The sequence below is a fragment of the Pelobates fuscus genome, chromosome 3 (genome assembly GCF_036172605.1).
Source record: "Pelobates fuscus isolate aPelFus1 chromosome 3, aPelFus1.pri, whole genome shotgun sequence".
Classification (NCBI taxonomy): Eukaryota; Metazoa; Chordata; class Amphibia; order Anura; family Pelobatidae; genus Pelobates; species Pelobates fuscus.
This window is the reverse complement of record NC_086319.1, coordinates 9,593,583-9,619,411: the sequence shown is the minus strand read 5'-3', so window position 1 is coordinate 9,619,411 and position 25,829 is coordinate 9,593,583. Positions and strand designations below refer to the sequence as shown.

Here is a 25,829-nt window from a genome sequence, read left to right as displayed (position 1 = left end):
ACCGCCAACCTCACTGAACCCCAGATGCCGCGGACACGGTTCCCACCTGAAGGATTGGGGTGAATAATCGACAGGCGGGCGTTTATCCGCCACCCCACACTCATAAATGAACGCTACCCAGCCACTCATGGACACTGATTCCGCAACTCATAACCTCTTATGCAGATATATGTTTATGGCTACTCTTTCACCTCTTAACACGTACACAAGCACCAGTACCAGATATATTGTTCAGACATGTGTTCATCCTGCTTGCTACTCACCAACACATATCCAACGACATCCAGTCTAACAACGCAATACCGGAGCTGTGACCTACACCAGCACCCTATACCACCCCTATCTGCTCCTCCAGTAAGTGCGGATTCACATAATCACACAGTGCCCACAGAGGTACACTTGACATAGATAAGCAAATCACAAGTCTGGTCTCTAAAAACACACTCATGCATGCCTTTTTACTCTTGTACCTAAATTTCTTATGTTTGTGACACAGTAGAAAGTTTTTTGGTTTTTTTTGTCAATCTTTCTTTTATTGAAGCATTTTTGATGGGGTACAGAAGAGAAGGAGGGAAATGTATAGTTTGATTACAGTAGAGGGTTTAAACATTATCAGCTTTAAACTATTACATTTCTGGGATAACGATGCTTCGTTTTTTAAATAGTTAACTTGTCGTTCAGGAACAACATAATATATTCATGAGCACTGCATGACGTGTTAGAGTGTCAAAGGAATAGCAAAATACAATATAATTTCCTAGACATGCAGTTAGTAAATCTAGCACGATTCAGGCTAGATTCGCTCCAAAAACTACCGAACATATCACAACAGAATATAACAACTGTAGCATAGCAGACAATCACATAACACGTACATTAAGCGGGTATGACCTGCGTATGGACTAAGTGAACTGTAACACGGCTTCCATTGGTGTCTAGCGCCTCCTGCCCCTTAGTATCACCCAGTTAGACTAACGCTTAAACGGTTTGGTTTTGGGCATGTAGACAATATTAAGGTACCCCTATGCACCGGTCCCTGTCTGTACAGTGTAATGCCTGTTTATAAATCAAATGCATGTGAGCATGTGTTCTCAAGTGTGTGTAAGGTCAGGTGGCAGGTATGTGTCGGTGTTGCATAACTGTCTAAGCTCTAAAATGCTTTTGCTGGCAGCATATAACGTGTATCTGTACCTGCCACTGTTTACCTACATAGCAAGGTATAAGATCAGTTAGATAGGCATCATATTGTCCAAAAGCGTGTCCGACCGTCCGGTAGGATCTATTAAGAGCATGTTAGTGACCAGAGTATGCAGGCTAGCAGAGTGACAGTGTCCCGTACCAGCGCTTACATGCAGCCTCCATCCGGTTCTCTATCACCCGATGCCGGCTCTGCAAAGGCGATGTGTGTCCGACTCTCGGTAGTTGTGGTTAGCTGCAATTCCTGTGTCAGAGAGGGTGTCCCCCCAGCCCCAGGCTGGAGTGCAGGCCTGCATCTTCGTTCCACAAACTCGGTTGCCTCTGGGGTCCGGGTTTCCTCCTCTTGTGGGAGAGACGGAAGAGCGGGTCGTTGTCTGTCGCTTGCATTTATGTTTCCTCCGCCGATGTGGACGATGCTTACGGGCTCTATGCCCTACGGCCTGCTGCCCGGGTGGGTAAGGTTGCGCTTGGATGGGTAAGTGAGATGAGTTCATACCCGGGGTTAGTTCCCTCCTTCCCCAGCATTTACAGTTCCGTTTGTCGTTCTTCTGTGGTGGAGGCGTTTTGGGTCGGGTCGCCTGTTGTCTCCCCTTAGGTGAGTCCCAGGGGTGGGACCGGATCGCCTCTGGGTGCCTCAGTAGTGCGGTCGGTGGCTGCAACATCCTCACCATGCGGGATAGTCTGCCGTCCGCCATTTTAGGTGGTCTCGTTAAGGGCCTGCTGATTAGTACGCCCGTGTCATGCTTGTGCGGTCTGCTCGGCTGCGTGCTTTTGGAGCAGATTGCGGACCGGGATAACCCCCACCGGTCCAGGGGGGGGGCGGAATAGAAATGGGGGCTTGAGAGGGTCGATATCTGGCATTACCATCCAGGAGAGCTGCCGTCTCTCCCTGGCTCCGGCACAGATAGGCCCCATACACGGATTTCGGGTTTCCGGGCGATTTACTACTCATTTGTGGCTTCATTCGACGCCCCATGGTTACCCTGATTCAATGGGTGCACTCAGGCTCCAGAACGTGTCCGTTAGCGGGGTTTATACCCCCGTTTTCGTCGTTTTTTGTGGGAGCTGATTTACAGCACGTCTGGTCGGCTCGGTGGTTAGGCTCCGCCCCTCAGTAGAAAGTTTAAACCTGTTTTTAGAATACGAACATGCTACGTTACCATGTCACTGTCTAATCAAAATGTTGGTATATACACTGCAGATTTCATAGCATTATTGGCTTACATGAATGTCTCTCATACTCGACACTGTCTGCCTGCTGACATTCTAACCAAGCTTGATTATATTATAAAACTGTGCTTATTACCCACTTTCCCCGCATGTTAAGCGAGGAAAAGCCTGAGGACTGCTTTTGGGGCACCTCACGCCTGCTTGTACCGTTTATATGCACTGCAAAAAAAAAAAATTGACTTGAAAAGCAACGTAACTTTTACAGGCTCTCAGCCAAGCAACGGTGCCCTTCTCCTGCGGCACTTCGCACTTCCTGAAACCGGGATGTCAGAAGCGGGATGCTGCCGCTGGCGAGCTGAGATTCGAGCTGGAGGCCCCCTTTTGGGTTTAACACCTAGAGGTCAGAATGCGATAGGCGCCTCCTGGCACCATAACAACTTCAGTTGGATGAAGTTGTTATGGTGCCCCGGAGTGTCCCCTTAATGGATATTAAATGATATATGGGTCAGATTCTACTGTTATCTTACCAACTGATGCTCAACCTAACTTGCTGCCTGTCTGAGCTGCTCAGATAACAGTAGAGTCTGACGCAACAAAATATCTATATATACTTTAATACACCATCATTAATAATTATAATCATATACATTTCATTAAATGCAAAACAGTTTAAAAAACTGATGATAGCTGTCCTTTAACTCTGTAATTAATCTTTTTATATTTCAAAATGTCATGTTTTAATGGAAGGAGCAAACAACCCCCTATGATTCCCATAGATAAAAGCTCGTTAATGGTCTATAATTGCTCCTCGCCCTGCCATAGCATGGTGTCCTTGCACGTATTGGCGTGACCTGTTGCTGTGTGGTTTAATGTATTTATTATTTATAACTCTGGTAAAATCAGTCTCCTCTTGTGGTCACTTTGCTGATTACCAGCAAAGGAGGAATGATTCTGTTATTTTAACCCTTTTGGTGACAGATTGTTCTCCACTAATTTCTAACCTATCACAATGCATCTGCTGTGGATCACAGTTCAAATTATTATTATTATTATTATTATTATTATTATTGCAATTTATATAGCGCCAACAGATTCCGTAGCGCTTTACAATATTATGAGAAGGGATTTAACTATAGATAGGACAATTACAAATAAACTTACAGGAACAATAGGTTGAAGAGGACCCTGCTCAAACGAGCTTACATTCTATAGGAGGTGGGGTGTAAAACACATTAGGACAGGAATTTACAATCAAATAAGGTGGACTGCCCTTTAGGAGAGGGCAAGAGACAGGTATGTGAGGTATTGGTTAGTCTTGGAGGCCATAAGCTTTCCTAAAGAGATGGGTTTTAAGGCACTTCTTAAAAGATGCAAGACTAGGGGAGGGTCTGATGGCGGTAGGCAGGCTATTCCATAGGAAGGGAGCCGCCCGCGAGAAGTCCTGCAAGCGCGAGTTGGCTGTACGAGTGCGGACAACGGACAGGAGGTGGTCACGGGCAGAGCGGAGAGACCGAGAAGGGACATACCTATGGATCTGTGAGGAGATATAAGAGGGGCTAGAGTTGTTCCTTGTTGCTTGTTGCCATCTGCACATTGTGTCCAACATGTTAGTGCAATATATTAACCTGAGTTCTAGAAATAGTTTGACGTTTAATGGGTTTGTGTTGTCACACTCGCACACTGAGAGCATCATGTTTGTTAATAATTAGTTGTTAATAATGTAATGTTTGATGGAGTAACGGGATGGGCGGGAGGCCTAATATCGAAGTTTCCCAGGACAATCTGTGAATTCATTTCTCCGTATTAAAATCCCACAAACGCTAACGTTCCGTTATCAGAGTTAATTTCCTGCCGCATATATTATATATATATAAATTATGAAATAAGCTAACATTAGGATAATGCGAAAAGATACACTTTATCCGCACAGCACGATTCATCACTAGTAATAATTCAAACTGTAACAGAAATTGCAGAATAAAATGTTTCAGTAAATTAACTCGTTAATGGATCGGGTGCCGTATTACCCTAAGCAGACCACCTCCATCTTCACACACAATGTATTCATTATACACAATAAGGTATAAAACACGCAACAAAGACAACATCCAAACAGGACTCCCCCCCATGGCTGGGTTTTCTAGCTGGGTGGCCATGTCTGGCCCATTTGATCCTATTTGATCAATAGATGTGTCACTCTGACCTTTCAAATGATATTGATTGGTAGTTAAGATCAGTTAAATAAATGAAAGGACCCTTCAGCCGGTGTTTATTTGTCTTTTAGTGACTGAGGAGATTTGAACATGTTTTATCAATCAGCAGATTAGGTGTCACAGGATCTGCGGCTATTAAGGCAAACAATGAGCCTATTTATCGTATTGGTAAATAGATATATAAACTATTCCTGCTCAGATATGTAAAATCAGCCTTATTTTACAATACACGGAGGTGTGTAGTGCAGTTATGAAGAGAGCAGATGTCATTTTGCTAAAAATCCCAATAACTACATATATTCACTCCCCCAGAACCTCGGTGACTGTGATAACTCGCTTAGTAAGGAGATTCCTCATGTTGCTTCAGAGGAACGATCTCCAGAAAGATCCAAACCACACCTTCCCTTTGTATTTTACGAAGTTTAAACTATTTATCTTTCCTTTACTTATACCGAATCTCACCATCAGTGTCTGTGTTAAACAATCCTATGAATTATATTGAAACACATCATATGATCCTGCTGCTAGGCCTGTTACTAACATTGTTCCCTGACGCTCAGGGTTAAAGGCGGCATTTAGTTATTGTTTAATATCTGTACGAGGTGTGCTCCTTTTATGAGAAATGACTGGTGTACCCTAACGGCTCATGTCACAGTTTAGCCCTTTGGTTATATGAGGTTTGGACGCCTCTTAGGGTAACGATACGGCCTGATGATTCTGGGAGCTGGCTTAATACATTCTGTGTTGGCTATGACTCATTAATACTGTGCATAGGCCCTGATTTAGGGTGAGGGGAACTCACCAGTCTCTCGGCAGTGCAATGAAACGTTCTCCTCGCCCTTAGGCTGCCTGAGGGGGTACACAGGGCCCAGCACAAATATATCTCCTTTAAAAACAAGATGGCGTCTTGTCGAAGAATGGAACATCCGTTGAGTAATTTCACCTGCAATTAATTATGTCCACAAGCATTGCAAATTAAATTTAGGGAACAGAGCCAGGAAAGGGTTAAACTGTAGCCCTTTACGTATAAAGTATAGAGCTGGCAGCTGGAACACAATCAGTCCTAAAACGGTCCCAGACCAACAATGATTTGTATCTGCTGTGCTGATTAACGCCTTGATTGCGGAGTCCTGTGAAACATCCTGAGTAATGAGAGTCTATAGCTGTCATTACACAGAAATCACTGCTCATTGTCAAAGAGCAATCAAGTCCCCCTTGCTATTTAACGAGGTCATGGGGGCATTCCCTCCCTGAATGTAGGCTGACCAGCGTGTAACTCAGGCCTACACTGACAATGGAACCTCAGCTTCTTTACAAAATCATTTTAACATTCATCTTTATCACAATAATAGATTTGCTTCGAATGAGCATATTAAATCTGTTATCATTAAATCCCATTTTCCATACTGTGCTCTGGGTGAAATCTCTTTTCTTCAAGTCTATGTAGATAAAATCTGTAATTTATCCAATCCTTTTAATGAACAGGTCACAGGCGGTTAGGCCTACAGTGGACATTGGTTGTCTATTGCTTGATCATAAACCGAAGGAATAATTTAAGTCCACCAGCAAGAACGCATTTATGACACTTTTTATGCCAGACATAGATTCAGCCAGCTTTAAATAATATCACATATATTGCTGGAATGCATGTGCTTGGCTTTAGTTGTGTCAGAAGAGTGGGCTGGTAACTGAGTGATGGCTTGACCGGACCCGTTACAGTCTGTCTGAAACTTGCACGTGTTAGTTTTCTAAACTAGGTCATCCAATGGGAGACAAGCGAGCCAGCCTGCCCCACAGAGTGTATTCTTTGTGGTATATAACATATACAATATTACTCGGCATTCACGGGCCATTCTGACTGGGTGCTGAGTTTGCTCTTTTGTAACTCTGTAGCAAAATTAGGCCTTGATTTAAACATTTTTTGATAAGCTTTTAAAATGATTTACTATTTTGTAAAAATATTTTTATATTTTGATATCTTTATGATATATAGACATATTATATATATATATATATGAATAATATATTTTTGATAGCTTAATATTTAAAAAAAAAAAACATTTAAAAATGTATCCAAAAATATTAAATAAAACAGACACTCTGCTGCCCAAATGCAAAATACATAAAAAAATAAAAAATAAATCTCTATTTAGTAGTTATGTTCCCAAAGAAGACGTGCATGCATTTAATTCCATCTTTTTTAATTGGGGGGTTATATCTAAATATATCTAAGTTCTCCTGTCTGCAGCCTTTACAAGCCCTCCCCTTCTAACTCCGCCCACACTTTCTGTGGCTGTCCAATCACAGACTTCCCATTGCAGCTCAATGAGAAGTCTTTGCAAGGCAGGTGCCCTGGACAGTTGCTGCCTCTTGACTGTAGCTCTACTGAGCTAAACAAACCAGGAAGTAACAGGAGTGGTTATCTCATTGACTGGCTGTGGAGTGTAACAAGGTTCATTTAGAATTGATTTCTATTGAAATCTGCACTTTTTGTAAAATTAAAAAAAAGCAAACACATTCTTCACACATAAAGCACTTCAGCAAGTTAAACTGCTTTAGGGGTCTGGGGTGTCCCTTTAACCTTAACACAAATGTGGATGGTGTATGCAAATCAATGCTTTAAACAGCAATGTATACGTTCAGCAGCTTCTGCTGGTCCGTAAACGTGTGCAGTAGCTTTTGGACAAATCCAAATGTAATCCATATTCATCAATGTGTTCATACCTAGAATTACAAATAAACAAATTGCATTTCTAACAAAATAAAGGAAAACAAATTGCTTGTTGGATGAAAATTAGCAATTAATTCAGCTATCAGATCGCTCCTTTAATTCTATAGGTTAGACATGAGAATGCACTGAAGGGATTAGTCTAAGCACCATGACCGCCTCAATGATTGGAAGTGGTTATGGTTTCTAGAATATTATACACACCCTTCACACAGCTCTCCAGCAAGCTATGCTGCTTTAGGGTGTGGAGTGTCCCTTTAAATGAAGGTCTTAAACCCCAAACTGATATTGTCTCTAATGTGTGAGACAGTACATTCCATACACATTCCCACCGGTACATATTATTTGCTGAGATGTCATCTTCTCTAATCAAAGTAACAGTCAGAAGATAAGACGAGTAATGAGGGATATAATGTGCAGGTTTAATCACAGGTGCTCACAGTCTGCATTAACCCCTGAGTTACCAGAGGCGGATTTAAAGGTGAATATAACATTTTAGAGAAGTTTATGAGTTCACGTGACATTTATTTGGATCATATTAATACTGACACGTGATGGTCACTTCATGTGATTTCATTAGATGCCTATGATGTGTCACTCTGATTACTATCCGGATGGATATTTCACCTCTAAACAGAACGGCACGGGAGGCTTGGATCTGGCTGGAGATTGGGTCCACATGGTCCTCCTACTTTATTTAATTTGTAGCACAGTGGGCAAGGAACGTCCAAACCCCCGCTCTGCTGGCCCCGTTCACGGTCTTTGGAACACAGGAGTAAAGATTTGTTAGAAATGTTTCCCAGGAAGTTACCAAGGGCATAAAATGTCCCCGTTACAGGGAGCTGGGGGGTTTCTCTGGCATATTCTATCACAGTCATATTTTCCAGATGCGTCATCTTACGGAAAGTCTAACTGTTTGACAAGTAGCGAAGTGGGGAAGACGAGCGCGGAGGAGAATTGTCTGTTTGCTGGATCTGCGAGATGAACAGGGTTTACATACATATAGCGGGCCTGACATTAAACAGGTGGCTGCGTGCTGTGTGACACAAGGTGGGGAGGGAGAACTGGACCATCGACCAGGAAACTCTAAGAAAGAATAATGCCCAATAACGAATTATAATTAGAAAAAAAACAACGTATAGTAAAAATGGGTTGGAGTAAACATTTAAATAAGCCCTGATTAACCAGAGCAGAAGTTCCTGCATGGAAGTTCCTGCATTGGCTGCCAAACTCCAGGCTTTGAAGTTCCTGCAGTGAGCTCTGACCAGACCAGGAAGTGGCTCAGCCAATCCGGATTCTCTCGTAGCTTTATTTGCTGAATATATTTCTAAACCTGTAAACGGCACGGCTGTTTGGGTGCAGCAAGGGTATCAGGATTGTACCTACCTCTCACGGCTGTGTGGATGCAGCAGGGGTATCAGGATTGTACCTACCTCTCAACAGTGGGAGGCATGGCTGTGTGGATGCAGCAGGGGTATCAGGATTGTACCTACCTCTCAACAGTGGGAGGCATGGCTGTGTGGTTGCAGCAGGGGTATCAGGATTGTACCTACCTCTCAACAGTGGGAGGCATGGCTGTGTGGGTGCAGCAGGGGTATTAGGATTGTACCTACCTCTCAACAGTGGGAGGCACGGCTGTGTGGGTGCAGCAGGGGTATCAGGATTGCACCTACCTCTCAACAGTGGGAGGCATGGCTGTGTGGGTGCAGCAGGGGTATCAGGATTGTACCTACCTCTCAACAGTGGGAGGCACGGCTGTGTGGGTGCAGCAGGGGTATCAGGATTGTACCTACCTCTCAACAGTGGGAGGTGAACTAAAACTCCCATCAGGCGTGTGTATTCCCAGCATTCATTGATCTCTCCTCGATCGGCTGCTTGTGTTGGAGTCATTACTCCATTTTGTATTCTCATCCGTAATCAAGCAGGGCTCTATGGTTACTTTGTATAAAATCATTGTGGTTTGGCTAGATCTATAGACAATTGAAATTTGAATTGCAAAACTTGGGAAAAAAGAAGTGATTTTGGGAAAAATCTTCTAACCTTGCTATATTTGCCGCTTGGCTATTTGTTTTCAAACTATTTAATTCCCTACTTCTCTATATCAAAGCACATTCTGTCCTACCTATTCACAATCCCTTACTATGCTATTCAGCCAGGGGCGGACTGACCGGTCGGGCACTTCGGACATGGTCCGAGGGCCCGGCCGGGAGGGGGGCCCGCCATCAGGGGGCCCGCCCGGCCGCCCCTTTAAATGCTGCAGCCGCCTGAGCGCTCTCTTAAGAGCGCTCAGGCGGCTGCAGCTTCTCACCTCCCCTCCTCTGTAGCGCTCGCCGGTCCGCAGTGCCCGGCCGGAGTGATAGGAGGGTGCACACTGAGTGTGCACCTTCCTGTCAGTCCGGCCGGGTACAGGAAACAGAAACTCCTGTTCCGCGCGGAACAGGAGTTTCTGTTTCCTGTACCCGGCCGGACTGACAGGAAGGTACACACTCAGTGTGCACCTTCCTATCACTCCGGCCGGGCATCTGACCGGACAGCAGCTCGGCCACGCTACAGAGAGGGGGGGGGGAATGAACGGATGGGGGGGGGGGGGAATGAACGGATGGGGGGGGGGGAATTGAACGGATGGGGTGGGGGGGTGAAATGAACGGAGGGGGTGGGGGGAAATTAACGGAGGGGGTGGGGGGGCATGAACAGAGAGGGGGGAATGGACGGGGGGGGGAATAAACAGAGGGGGGGATGAACAGGGAGGGGGGGAAATAACAGGGAGGGGGGGATGAACAGGGAGGGGGGGATGAACAGGGAGGGGGGGAAATGAACAGAGAGGGAGAGGAGGGGGGTAAGAAGAAAGGGAGGGGGTGGGTAAGAAGAAAGGGAGGGGGTGGGTAAGAAGAAAGAGGGAGGGGGGTAAGAAGAGGGAGGGAGGGGGGTAGGAAGAGAGAGGGAGGGGCGTATGAAGAGAGAGGGGGGTTAGGAGAAGAGAGGGAGGGGGTAAGAAGAGAGGGAGGGGAGTAGGAAGAGGGAGGAGTAAGAAGAGGTGGGAGTAAGAAGAGGGGGAGGGGGTAGTAAGAAGAGAGTGAGGGGGGAGTAAGAAGAGGGGGGTAAGAAGGGGGGGAGTAAGAGGAGGGCAATTGCCCCCTCCCCTGTCCGCAGGCACCGTGCGGGCAGCCGGCAGGGGAGGGAGGAAGAGAGGACCCGGGAGCTCAGCCTGCAGCTCCTCTGGGTCCTTCTTGCACGAGCACAGATCGTTGCCGCGGTTACCACGGCAACGTTACGGCTCTTGCGAGAGTAAACTCTAGCCCTGGAGCTACGGGCTAGAGTTCACTCTCAACACTGTGACCACCAGGGATTCCTGGTGGTCGCAGTGGTGAGAATGAACTCTAGCCCCATAAACACACTGCCCCCACACACCATACACATTCACACACTGCCCACCATACACCCACACACACCATACACATTTACACACATACACTGCCCACCCATACACACACAGCACCCCAATACTAACATTGCCACACACATACACAGCCCCCTCATACACACATTTCCCCACACACCCTACACATTCACACACTGCACCCCCTCACACACACTGCACCCCTTACACATTGCACCACTGCTCCTATACCCTACTACAGCCTCATATCCCAGCAGACCCCAGGTAAGTTGTCAAACTGTTCTTAAACGGTTTGACTACTTACTCTGAAAGGGGGGTCCGGCCCTCCTGGCACCATAACGACTACACAGAGCAGTAGTGGTTATTGTGCATAGATTATTTCTTTAAATAATCTACAAGTGCCCCAGTAGCCAGCAAGCCAGCCAGCCCACAGGCCGGCCAGCCAGCCAGCCCACAGGCCGGCCAGCCAGCCCACAGGCCACCAGTTAGGCTTACAGCCAGCAAGCCCGCAGTCTGCCAACCGCAGCCAGCAAGCCACAGCCAGCAAGCCAACAGCCTGCCAGCCGCAGCCAGCAAGCCATCAGCCTGCCGGCAGTAGCCAGCAAGCCCACAGCCTGCCAGCAAGCCCACAGCCTGCCAGCAAGCCCACAGCCTGCCAGCAAGCCCACAGCCTGCCAGCAAGCCCACAGCCTGCCAGCCGCAGCCAGTAAGCCCACAGCCTTCCAGCAAGCCCACAGACTGCCAGCCAGCAACAGTAATTAAGGTAAGAGGAGCTAACTTGGCCTAGGTATCAGCAAGCTATGTTGTGTTGCTATATTGTGAATAGGAACCAGAGTGTTGGAGAGACCCCCCTCCAGGCCCCATTAGACTCCATTATAGTCTCTAATGGGACCTGGAGGAAATTCTTTTTAACACACTCTCTAAAGGACACTGAGATAGCCTCTGCTAGAAAGACCCCCCTCCATGGCCCATTAGCCCTCAGTTGTAGTCTCTACTGGGGCCTCGAAGGGATTATTGCACTTTTGTTCCTTGTGTCTAAAGATTGTGTAGGGCAGGGGTAGGCAACCTTGTAGCAGCACTGTGCCGATATAGGATTGTGATGTCCCGTAGCGGGCCGGTCCTATTTTTTTAAATTGAGGTGTGTATGCTGCCGTATTCTGCTTGTGTTATTTATACGGTAATTGCTTTGTATCGCTGAATATTTGTGCGTATATGAGCTATTATAATGTGTATGTTCACAGGAGTAGTTTGTGGTATCGTGTATGATACATATGAATGTGGGCTGTGTATGGGGGCTGCATGTGGAATTGTGTGTGTGTGGATGTATATGTCAAGTTGTGTCTTTGGTAGTGTGTGTATGTGTGGGGGCTGTTTGGGGTATTGCATGTGAGAGACTGCATGTGGGGTTGTGTGCATGTATGTGGATTGTTAGCAGGTTACGTTTCTGCGGATTGTGAGTATGTTCGTGGGCTGTTCGTATTATTTGTATGAGGGGAGGGTTATTGTGCATTTATGTGTATATTTAGCAGTGTGTGTGGCTTCCCTTGGTTCCAGTGGGGACCAGGCTGGCCAGGTACAGGTCGAGGACAGGAGCTGCAACAGCAGTTGCAGGCTGCTCTACTACTGTGTGGATTACCATTCACAAGTGCTGGGAGGAAGTGATCTGAGATCACTTCCTCTATGTGCTGCAATGCATAAATTGAGGATTGTCTTTCACCACCTTTTTGTATTAGCAGGTATCTGAAGTTTCACTGAGACGCCTGATAGGCCAGAGCCTGTTTGGCTCTAGCAGCCTTGAGTGCCGTGCAAAGGCACCTTGAGTGCCGTGCATGGCACTAGTGCCGTAGGTTGCCTACCCCTGGTGTAGGGTGTGGCTGGGGCGGTGCATGGAGGCGGGACATGGGTGGCGCTTGCTGCGGAGTATGGGTGGGGCCTGTAAGGGGGCCCTTGATTTATTTTGCCCGGGGGCCCTGAGGGTTCTCAGTCCGCCCCTGTATTCAGCTCTGTGTCGCCCTCTACTGTTCCAGTGCTATAGCCGCAGTGTCCCTGGATTTAGGTAATGACCAGCACAGGGGTTTTCTTAGTTTATTTAGAACAGTTGCCCAAAATGTAGATCCCCAGATGTTGTAGAACTACAACTCCCATGATGCTTTGCATGTATTTGGAATGCATTTAGAATGGCAATGCATCATGGTAGCTGTCGTTTTAAAACATCTGGGGATCTACCTTTTGGGCACCCCTAGTTTAGAAGCAGCACTGGGGAATTTGATGTGCTCGATGATATCACCACCACCTTAAGTATACTGCCTGCTACAGGAAAAACAGCCACATTACAGCAGGTGTAACTGATTTCTGGAGATACGACCCTTAGAATGGAGATACGACCCTTACATTGGAGATACGACCCTTAGAATGGAGATACGACCCTTAGAATGGAGATACGACCCTTAGAATGGAGATACGACCCTTAGAATGGAGATACGACCCTTAGAATGGAGATACGACCATTAGAATGGAGATACGACACTTACATTGGATATACGACCCAGTAGAATGGAGATACAACCCTTAGAATGGAGATACGACCCTTAGAATGGAGATATGACACTTAGAGTGGAGATACGACCCTTACATTGGAGATACGACCCTTACATTGGAGAGACGACCCTTAGAATGGAGATACAACCCTTAGAATGGAGATACAACTCATTAGAAAGGCAAAACAAGACTTAGAATGGAGATACGACACTTAGAATGGAGATATGACCATTAGAATGGAGATACAATTCAGTAGAATGGCAAAACAAGACTTAGAATGGAGATACGACACTTAGAATGGAGATATGACCATTAGAATGGAGATACAACACTTAGATTGGAGATTAGACACTTAGAATGGAGATAAGACCCTTAGAAAGGAGCTCCAGAACTTAGAGTAAGGCCCTGTGCACCCTAATGATGGTAATTTTGTGGGGCAATCGGCGGCTGGTTTCTGAACCCTCAATCGCTATAGCGACAAATCACGAAACAAAAGAAACAGACAACATACAAAATAGTTTAATTTGATTTGTTTTTCAAAGTTCTGTCCGTGATGCCAAAACAATTGCAGGGAAGAAATTATTCCGAACTGAACCACCACCTCCATAAATCCTGAATCTCTTTCTGGATAGATCTATTCAGAATAACCAAATTTCTTCACCGTGCACAAGTCTATTGATAACTTTATTACAAATAATCCCTTGTATTTCAATCACGTTGTTTCCAGTAAGGTTGGCAAGTCTCGGCTTTACTTATTGGCGCCCGTAGCATCATTTATGGCGGCACAGCCCTTGTTGCAGTTAGGATTCTGTGTCCCCGTATAGAGGGTAACAGGAGAAACAGATTGAACCCCAAATGTTCTCCGTGTACCAGGGTTTCCTCATTCTCCCAATGTCCGCATTCAGCGAGTTTGAGATTATTTATTTTATCCGCTGAAGATGAATGTAGGCAGAAGAAGAATTGGGGCATGGACTTCGTGTAACCCTCCAATAAATATCTGCTCTTTAGGTTTCAGAATTCAGGAAAAGAGCAAAAAGTTTAACATCGGTCAATGTGTTCTGTGAACCGTACAATCTGTGAGCATCCCCCACCCGTGTAAGGTGTACGAATAGAAATTAATTATAATTATAGCGTTGAACTCCCCGCGGCTGGGTAATAAAGAAATCTCTGATGTCTGAGACGGGAGACGAACAAGGTTAATCTGACGGCGGGAGGGGGGGTCTCTTTCCTGAGTGAGGGGGTACCATAATTTCCTTTCTCCAAATTCATCAGTCACAGGTAAAGTGATATCTGTAACAATTCTCCAATTTCTCTTGAATAAGACCACGTATCACAACTAGTTTATTACTAGCACAAACATTGGTTTACTTACAGCATTTATTGACGCTAACATTATTTATTTAGCACCAACGTTAACTGCAGCGCTGTTCAACAGGTAAAGCAAGAAAAAGAATTCATAGAATACAGATTCTATATATAGTAAGATTAGCTGAAGAGGGCCCTTGCCAAACAAGCTTACAATCTAAATGGATGAGATACAAATTCACAGAGAGAAGCGAGGGAATCAAATGATCTGGGTTTACTTGAAAGGAAGGGTGGAGGGGAGGGGGTGTATAACGAAACACGCGTTATTACTGGTTCTGCCGTCAATCTGACGGGGAGACCTGGCTTTGATCTCAGTACATTGCGAGGAGTCCTCCAACTTGCGTCACCATATCGCACACAGAGCCACCTGACACGGACACAATAAACAGCCTTGCTCTATATTATTTAGGGAGTACTGAGATATTGTGAGCAGAGAGCCCATAATGTTCCCAAAGTAGCTGAGGTGGATAAAGAAACTGTCAGTGTATCAGAGTTGAGGATTGTATCTGAATTCACTATTTTATCCTAAATAAATATAACATTATTGTCACAGATTGCTGCTGGCTGATTAGTGGATAACCCTCATGCTGTAGTGTCGGAACAAATGATTAAGTAATTTTTTAACCTCTGTCCTACCTAGGCCTCATCACCACCTATTAGGGCCAATGTGTCCGTCCTGCCCTCTCAAGGCTGTCAATGAGCTATTTAAATGAGTCTCTGGGTAAATATTTGGAGATCCGTAGTTTGTCAATAATGAAATAACAGATTAATGGGCTCAGCCGGTGATCCCACAGGGAGCTTGGTACTTTCCATCAGGTACTTTTCATCTGATCCAATTCCACAGAGAAATATCTGAATATTCAGAGCCCACTCCAATCCCCCATTCATGTCATTATAGCCCCCCTCCTATTATTCATTGATAGGGATGGAGGGGAGGTAGGGTCTGACCAGGCATACAGAGAGCTCATTAACCACCCTGCAGGGAAGTCTCGCACTGATTTTTGGCTTTAACCACTTTGTCCACAGCTGGCACCCCTGTTAACGCACTTCAACCCCCACCACGCAGTCTGCAGTCACTTGAACACACCATTTGTCATCACATAATGTTCATTGATTGGTTTAGGGCAGACAAAATAGCCAGGGTTCATTCTAATCACAGACCCGACCATTATCGCAGAATCCAATCAAGGCCAGAACGCGTCAGGTGGTGTTGTGCAGGCCGTGCGTTTTACAATGAGCACCGTGCGTCTGGCAGATATGCAGGGTTAGTCGCTACAGTGAGAATTGCTAGTAATTCAAAGTGAATTTCAAATTTAAAGTCAAAACAGCTAAACTAGAAGCCTCGCTCACTTGGAGAGTTTGTTTCCTTCTATTTGTCTTTAAATTTGAAATTCACTTTGAAATCCAGACAATTCACATTTTAGCGAATTACCTGTTTGTTTATTCAACATAAGGCCAGCGCTTTATATGAAATGTAGGAGAAATAAAATCATATCCTGTGGGGGCGCCCATTTATACCCCATTGCGCACACAGTGTTTCTCAGAGGAAGTTAATCGGAGGCCGGGGTGCACTCATCTCTCAGACAGGCCTGATTGGTTAATGAGTTAGATGGCAAATTGCAATTTAATACATTATATCAACAATAAGATGTAATATATGCAGAAACGGTAAATAAAAATGGCTGAATTCTGACAGTAACAGTGTATTTGCTTTATTCCCAGCTCCTCTCAGAAGAAGCGGAAAACAGGAGCTCCATTGAGAAGCTGGACGGGGAGCGTGTTCACGAACTTCGGCACATTCGGGCCCTGGAGGTCAGGCTGGAGGTCAGTGTCTGTCATTTTCTGATAATTATCCAACAAAGGGCCCATTATGGTCTTCACATGGAGACTGTCATTTAATTTCCTCTGACATAAAATAATATGGAGAATTGTGTTCGGTAAGAGGCGTCGCTGAGACTAACAATCTCAGCATTGATAACGCACGAAATTCCGGGTTTCCTGTTCTTTACAGAATAAAGGACACGTCCCAGGATCCAGTGAGCAAATCTCCAAACTCACAGGATTTCGGAGCCGAAAACCAAACACAAAGTATACAACAAGGCCCTTGTAAATAATACTCCCGCCAGCTGTCAGAGGTTCTAATTCAGGCGTTTATTCACTAAACTGGGAGGTTTACAAACTTGGAAACTTATGGAAATTTTAACCCAGATTAGCTAAGCTTCTAATGGCTTAGAATAGCCAAAGTTACATGTCCCAGGCTAACTGTGAGTGTAAGAACGTTGATATATTACCCGTATTATGTCTGGCAGGAGTACCACTCGAGTATCCAGCGCTTTATAAATAAAATAAATTTTATATGAATAATTAATGAATAATAATTAAAGACAGTCTGCCTCTGATGCAGTCACATTGGCACAAACCTGCCCAAGTGTTATTGTCTCATTTAGCTTCTACCAGACGCCCTCTGTGGCCAGGTGTGGTATTACAGGAAATAAAAATTGTATCAATGGGATAATATTAATTTACATTAATTTAGGGCAGAATTGTCAAGTTTAGAAAAATTCTCGGTAATTTTTCTAAACTTTTTTTAGCCGATGCAACATTGATTACTGTGCGTTAACTAAAACCAATATGTTATTGCAAAATTCTTTAATTCCGAGGTCCCAATCGAGTCCTGGACTCTTCTTAGACAATGGGAGATCAAGGCATTAATCTGCTTTATAATTCTGCATACACACAGCTTGGCATACATGGGACAGCATGTATTGTGTGTGTGTATATATATATATATATAGTGTTTATATTATGTTTATATTATGTATGTATTGTGTATATATTATGTTTATATATATATAATGTATGTATTATGTTTATATTATGTTTATATGTATTATGTATATATTATGTTTAAACAAATATAGTTAGTGCTGGCACTCGATCACGTAATGGTGCAGGTATTAGAGGTTCATCCCCAATATAACCTCATAAAATATACAAAAAATATAAATATTAATACCGCACTCGCATGCATTAACTATGAATTTATGGAGAGATCATTAATTTGCTACAATAGATCTTTTTCTATTTGCATGAATTACACACAACTAGTGTACAATAAATGATTTTTTTCTTGCATACTTACATATTGATTTTTCTCATTTTTTCTTTATACATGCATAGTTAATGCATGCGAGTACGGTATTAATATTTATATTTTTTGTATATATTATTTTTATATTGTTTATATATATTATGTATGTGTTATGTTTATATATATAGTATGTATTGTGTATATATATATATAGTATGTATGGAATATGTTTATATATAATGTATTGTGTGTATATATATATTATGTATTGTGTGTATATATATATAGTATATATATTTTTTGTATATATTATGTTTATATATATATAGTATGTATTGTGTATATATATAGTATGTTTATATATATATTATGTATGTGTTATGTTTATATATATATATATATATAGTATGTATTGTGTATATATATAGTATGTATGGAATATGTTTATATATATATATTATGTATTGTGTGTATATATATATATAGTATATATATTTTTTGTATATATTATGTTTATATATATATATAGTATGTATTGTGTATATATATAGTATGTTTATATTATGTTTATATTTTGTTTATATATATATTATGTATATATTATGTATGTATTTAAATATCAATATGTCCGGTGAGTGTTCTTTCATGTACAGTATAAAATAATTGTTAAACAGGTTAATGTGCGGTTTACCTGCTGGGCGGACGCACAGTTGTTTAATCATATTTTGGCTGTAACAGCCTTTCCTCACGTTACAGGATCCTGATAGAGCAGAAAGTGCATTGCGTAACAGCTCCAATGGGAGTCGAATTTATTTTATCAACAAAAATGTTTTTTTATGGAGCTGTCGGGATGGCCTGAATAATCAGCAGTTAAGAGCCATCTGGAACAGCAACTAACTAATTGTCTACAGCCATAGCCACACAACCATAAAAAACATTATTCAAACAAAACTCAAATGCTGGGGATCCCCAGAACCCCCTGAGTGCTCCAAAAAATGTGAGTACCCCTCCCTCAAGCAATGCGCAGGGGGCAGGGACCTGGAAAAATGCTCCTCTCCAGAAAGTACACAGATTGCCAGTGAGTGATTACTCATTTTAAATCGTATTTTTCCATTGACTTGGAGCATTATTTAACGTAAGGTACCATCTGGTCCTCTAGAGTGTAAGCTCTTTTGAGCAAGGTCCTCATTAACCTATTGTTCCTGTAACATTTTGTTATTGTCTCATTTATTGTTAAATTCCCCCCTTTATAAAACTGAAAAGTCCTGCGGAATAAGCTTCGCTATATAAATACCAATAATAATAATAATAAAGTACTGAACGGCTGAGCTCGCTTCTCGCACATGCTGAGTCAGGGTACGATAGCCAGACCTACCCTCTTTGGTCAGAAAAATCACTTACCTGGTTCACATTTTGGAGGCCTGGTCAGGCTAGCTCCTCTGACTTGCATGGTTTTTGGTTGGATAAGCTGTGCATGTGACCATGGAGTCCTTAAAGATGGCCGCCCCCACAGAGCAGGGCTAAGTCAGTGGGTGCTCTAAACCAAGGTATTTATTTATATGTTTGCATTATATTACATAAAAAATTATAAGTATCTGTTACCCTACGCCAACCTCTGAATGACGATTCCAGTATTTTGTGGCGAATGGCGATGCCATTTCTAATGTCACCACCATGTAGATTGTAAGCTCACAAGATCAGGGTCCTCAATCTTTCTCTGCCACTTTGTAGCTCTGTGTTAGCTGCATTTGTAATAAGTGATAATACTCTGTCCCCCATCATACAGTACGTCTGCTCCATACTTTATGGCGAGATGGAAGGCATCCTTTTATCACTGTGTTAATAAATGTTTTAGTTTTAATGCAGTTAGTGAGGCTCGCAGAGTGCAGTCTAGCTGAATGTGTGAGATTTGCTGTGTTACTGCAGTGCAGCCCAGTGAATCTAACGCCACAGAGTCTGCAGGAATCAGCCACATGCTCAAATCAATCTGCACTTATTTACAGTAATAACTTCATGTATGTGGATAGAGCGCAGTAACGGACATGGAAGGATTTTTTTCTGATCTTTGATGGTTTGGTTATTGACCAGGGATCGCTTGAATTTGGAGGTAACCGAAGGGGGCAATGGGGAGATCTGGAATTGGGGATGAGGCAGAGAGTAGATTGGAAAATCCTCATCTATCTTAGAAACAGGACTACTTACCTGAATCGTTTGTTTGGGACTAATTAAACATTATCAGTGGAATAAAACCTATTTTAAAGAGATTAAACAACTCAGTAAATGTACCCTGCAGCTCTCCATAGTCTGAACACTGAACCCTGCAGCTCTCCATAGACTGAACCCAGCAGCTCTCCATAAACTGAACCCTGCAGCTCTCCATAGACTGAGTACTGAACCGGGCATCTCTCCATAGACTGAAAACTGAACCCTGCAGCTCTCCATAGACTGAACCCAGCAGCTCTCCATAGACTGAATACTGAGCCCTGCATCTCTCCATAGACTGAACGCTAAACCCTACAGCTCTCTTTAGACTGAGTACTGAGCCCTGCAGCTCTCCATAGTCTGAACACTAAACCCTGCAGCTCTCCATAGACTGAACCCAGCAGCTCTCCATAGACTGAATACTGAACCCTGCAGCTCTCCATAGACTGAACGCTAAACCCTACAGCTCTCTTTAGACTGAGTACTGAGCCCTGCAGCGCTCCATAGACTGAACGCTAAACCCTACAGCTCTCTTTAGACTGAGTACTGAGCCCTGCAGCTCTCCATAGACTGAATACTGAACCCTGCAGCTCTCCATAGTCTGAACACTGAACCCTGCAGCTCCCCATAGACTGAGTACTGAACCCTGCAGCTCCCCATAGACTGAGTCCTGAACCCTGCAGCTCTCCATAGTCTGAACACTGAGCCCTGCAGCTCTCCATAGACTGAACGCTAAACCCTACAGCTCTCCATAGACTGAGTACTGAGCCCTGCAGCTCTCCATAGACTGAATACTGAACCCTGCAGCTCTCCATAGACTGAATACTGAACCCTGCAGCTCTTCATAGACTGAACCCTGCAGCTCTCCATAGACTGAATACTGAACCCTGCAGCTCTCCATAGTCTGAACACTGAACCCTGCAGCTCTTCATAGACTGAACCCTGCAGCTCTCCATAGACTGAACCATGCAGCTCTCCATAGACTGAATACTGAACCCTGCAGCTCTCCATAGACTGAACCCTGCAGCTCTCCATAGACCGAACCCTGCAGCTCTCCATAGACTGAATACTGAACCCTGAAGCTTTCCATAGACTGAACGCTGAACCCTGCAGCTCTCCATAGACTGAACGCTGAACCCTGCAGCTCTCCATAGACTGAACACTGAACCCTGCAGCTCTCCATAGACTGAATGCTGAACCCTGCAGCTCTCCATAGACTTAACGCTGAACCCTGCAGCTCTCCATAGACTGAACACTGAACCCTGCAGCTCTCCATAGACTGAACACTGAACCCTGCAGCTCTCCATAGACTGAACGCTGAACCCTGCAGCTCTCCATAGACTGAACACTGAGCCCTGCAGCTCTCCATAGGCTGAGCACTGAACCCTGCAGCTCTCCATAGACTTAACGCTGAACCCTGCAGCTCTCCATAGACTGAACACTGAACCCTGCAGCTCTCCATAGACTGAACACTGAACCCTGCAGCTCTCCATAGACTGAGCACTGAACCCTGCAGCTCTCCATAGACTGAACGCTGAACCCTGCAGCTCTCCATAGACTGAACCCTGCAGCTCTCCATAGACTGAACGCTGAACCCTGCAGCTCTCCATAGACTGAACGCTGAACCCTGCAGCTCTCCATAGACTGAACGCTGAACCCTGCAGCTCTCCATAGACTGAACGCTGAGCCCTGCAGCTCTCCATAGGCTGAGCACTGAACCCTGCAGCTCTCCATAACGCTGAACCCTGCAGCTCTCCATAGACTTAACGCTGAACCCTGCAGCTCTCCATAGACTGAACACTGAACCCTGCAGCTCTCCATAGACTGAGCACTGAACCCTGCAGCTCTCCATAGACTGAACGCTGAACCCTGCAGCTCTCCATAGACTGAACCCTGCAGCTCTACATAGACTGAACGCTGAACCCTGCAGCTCTACATAGACTGAACGCTGAACCCTGCAGCTCTCCATAGACTGAACACTGAGCCCTGCAGCTCTCCATAGGCTGAGCACTGAACCCTGCAGCTCTACATAGACTGAACGCTGAACCCTGCAGCTCTACATAGACTGAACGCTGAACCCTGCAGCTCTCCATAGACTGAACACTGAACCCTGCAGCTCTCCATAGACTGTGCACTGAACCCTGCAGCTCTCCATAGACTGAACGCTGAACCCTGCAGCTCTCCATAGACTGAACCCTGCAGCTCTCCATAGACTGAACGCTGAACCCTGCAGCTCTCCATAGACTGAACGCTGAACCCTGCAGCTCTCCATAGACTGAACGCTGAGCCCTGCAGCTCTCCATAGGCTGAGCACTGAACCCTGCAGCTCTCCATAACGCTGAACCCTGCAGCTCTCCATAGACTTAACGCTGAACCCTGCAGCTCTCCATAGACTGAACACTGAACCCTGCAGCTCTCCATAGACTGAGCACTGAACCCTGCAGCTCTCCATAGACTGAACGCTGAACCCTGCAGCTCTCCATAGACTGAACCCTGCAGCTCTACATAGACTGAACGCTGAACCCTGCAGCTCTACATAGACTGAACGCTGAACCCTGCAGCTCTACATAGACTGAACACTGAACCCTGCAGCTCTCCATAGACTTAATGCTGAACCCTGCAGCTCTCCATAGACTGAACACTGAACCCTGCAGCTCTCCATAGACTGAACGCTGAACCCTGCAGCTCTCCATAGACTGAACACTGAGCCCTGCAGCTCTCCATAGGCTGAGTACTGAACCCTGCAGCTATCCATAGACTTAACGCTGAACCCTGCAGCTCTCCATAGACTTAACGCTGAACCCTGCAGCTCTCCATAGACTGAACACTGAGCCCTGCAGCTCTCCATAGGCTGAGCACTGAACCCTGCAGCTCTCTATATTCAGATATCAAATACATATGTTATTACCGGAGATGTGATTAGGACAACTCATTTTATCATTAGTAATATTAACCACAACGCCTACATTACTGAGAACGACTTCTACAGAGTGTCTCAACCTCTGCTCCCCTCAGAGAGAGAGAGGATGACATTGGTAGGGGTTTCTAATAGTTGGAGAAAACAAACTTCAAACTGACGGGTGAGGTGGTGGGAATTAAACGCCAAGTAGACGGTTAGCACCAGGCTGGTGGACAATGGCAGCAACCATTATCATGATCAATAGCAAGAAGAGCCATATCACCAGCTCCGAGTGATACATACACTCAGAAATCACCCTCTACCTGCCATACATTTTAATGTCACCTTTTTTGTCCCATTAGGAAGTCCAAGACCTCCTGCTGGTAAAAATGAAAGAGTTAGATAACATTCAGAAGGCGAACGTGGGTCTGAGATCCGAGTTGGATGTCTTGAAATCATTATTGGAAGAAGAAGAGGAACAGTGAGTGAAATCCCACACATTCTGGCTTTAATTTTACATCAGGTTTACCTGTATTATTAGTGATTGTAGCAGAGATATTACACCTGTATGATCGACACCTGATGACACTTGTCTCTATATTTTGTATTTATGTGAGATTGTTTTTTAAGGTTACTGCTTTCAATAATAATTGCTGTTTCTGTTCCCAGGATGAGTAATACCCGGATGCAGAGCCCCCTGATCCCACACCCATCGCACCCTCTGATTAATTCCTTCCCCTCGTCAATGTATAGCGCAGCCTCTGAATTTGCTAAATCCTGTCTGCTTGATTCGTCGGAGACCTTAACTTCATTAAACTCAGGAGACTCTTCCGAAACCGTCAAATCCTCTACATCAGCCGCAGGTTATTGCGATTTACAAAAAGCTAAGGAAATGTTTGTCTTTAGCCTTTATTCTTACACACAATGAATATTACATCACTATATCTCTCCGTACTGATAAGCTTCTACTATAAATACAGCATGTAATAAATGCCAGTATTAGATCAAACATGTAGTAAGTATAGAACATGTTCAGGAATCATGAGGAATTGATCATATGTTTGACAGCCAGCAGGGGGCACTTTAAGTACCATAAATCTAGCCCTTATTCAGCTTACACTTCTAGAGACTTTGTTACTGGGGAACTTGTTTATTGTAACGTGACAGACAAATGTAATGATACTTAGTGGCCACTTTATTTTGTTTTTATGACATTTAATAAAGTATGTTTTATGTTATATTGATCTATTTAAAGAATCATCTATTAAGTTTGTATGTTACGTTTCGATTCAGTACCAGCGTCCTCCATCTCCTTAGATATTTTGTGAATATATTTTGGGCTGTATTTCTCTTTTGGAGTCGTAGCTTATTTTATTTTCATTTTATTTCACAGAACATTTCCATGATTGCATTTATTCAGCTCCAAGTACCATAACCACTATAGTTTATTGCAGTGGTTGTGGTGCTATGTCTTTGGGTGCTGTGCCCTGGTTTTCAGACAGACCAGATTCATGTTAACCGGTCCCAGCACTCTAAGCCAGTAATTGCTTTCCATGTTGGACAGATTCACACTGTGATGTGTCTGCATTATGTGTGGACCTGCAGAAGAAGCTCAAAAACTATTTGACCCAAAGCGAGGCATGGCACACATAAAATCATAGCACCATCACCACTTCCCATGTTCTTAGCTATGGTGCTGTGATGCCGAGTACTTTAATATCTGGTGGGAAAAAAGTGAGAGTAATACACCATGATTTTTTATATCAATTTGTATAAAACTGTTGAGTTTTGTAGGTAACAGATTGGGTTTAAGTTGCTAAATAGATGTCAATGTCAGGCTATTTAAAATAGATTTGAATCTTTATTATTCACAAGTTGTATTGGACATAAAACCCATTTTTATTTAATGAATAAGTGATATATTTTAACATCGAGAGATACCCGATGACAGGGTATTATATACAGATACTATTTATACAATATGTTGGTGTGTAACCAGTAGTCTGACAATCACCTCACATGTATCTGCCCAGGTTCCTGTCAAACTAATTAATACATAGCCAAGAATGAGAGCATTCGCAGATCATACAGATAAAACGTCTATCGGAAAATCATAACAGAATGTCAACGTTTCAACCTCTTGGGATTGTTGTCAGTAACCGTACAGAGTGCGTGTTTTATTGGAAACGTTGTCACTGCTGTGGGTAGAATGGCCATCTCGCTGTATCGGCCATCTCGCTATATGTATTCTGATATGATTTATTTACACACATTAACCAGCTATTTATTCCCATTTAGAAGATAAACACGTTGAGCACAGAGAGTCACTCCAGAGAGTCACTCCATTACTCAATGGCCACTCTCTGGGGGAAGGCGAGGAACGAGAATCAATATCCTCCATGAGGAAGACTTTAAGTTCAAAGAATAAAAACTCACACCATGCTGATACCAACCACAAATCCGCCACAGCAAGGTATGTCCTCTGTTAATTAGCATCTCTCCGCTCATTAAAAACGCCATGTACCATGAAACAGCGTGAGACCACCAAGTCCAAACGTTCATGTTCCCCGAATCTGCTGTTGATCCAAAACAAAGTGAAAATCAATCTTGGGGCAATTTTAAATTAAGCTGGAAAAAGGGAAAATCCTTCTTGATCCCATATGTTCTCCTCAGGTTAACAGACATAGCGTTAGACTCTGCCCATGGAATTAGTCTCCCCCTCACGCACTGCATCCATGGCCCAGTGGGAGTCCACATCCTAATTATCATCAAAAATATTAAGAAACACATTATATGAGAAATTAAAACTACTTTAAATAAAGGGGTTTAATACTTGTTTTAGTTAAAGAAATTGCATTTAAAAAATAATCACATTTAGATTGTCTGCTGTCTGTATCTCTCTGATAGAATTCTGACTCTGATATCACCCATCTATATCCATCAGTATGGCCAGAGTACCAGGCTGAATATAAATAAATAGGAGATAAATCTAGGAAATAAATTATATTCTGAGAAACTGCCCAATTACT

The 25,829-nt window shown here is 43.9% G+C and overlaps 1 protein-coding gene across 1 annotated transcript in view; it reads left to right on the top strand.

Annotated features, from left to right (window-relative positions):
• The window catches only part of LMNTD1 (lamin tail domain containing 1), a 161,527-nt gene that overhangs the window by 115,966 nt on the left and 19,732 nt on the right, over nucleotides 1-25,829 (top strand). The window contains exons 8-11 of the mRNA XM_063446105.1: nucleotides 16,331-16,432; nucleotides 23,163-23,281; nucleotides 23,470-23,663; nucleotides 25,099-25,273. Coding sequence (XP_063302175.1) covers nucleotides 16,331-16,432; nucleotides 23,163-23,281; nucleotides 23,470-23,663; nucleotides 25,099-25,273 — 590 coding nt within the window. The remainder of the gene's footprint in view (nucleotides 1-16,330; nucleotides 16,433-23,162; nucleotides 23,282-23,469; nucleotides 23,664-25,098; nucleotides 25,274-25,829) is intronic.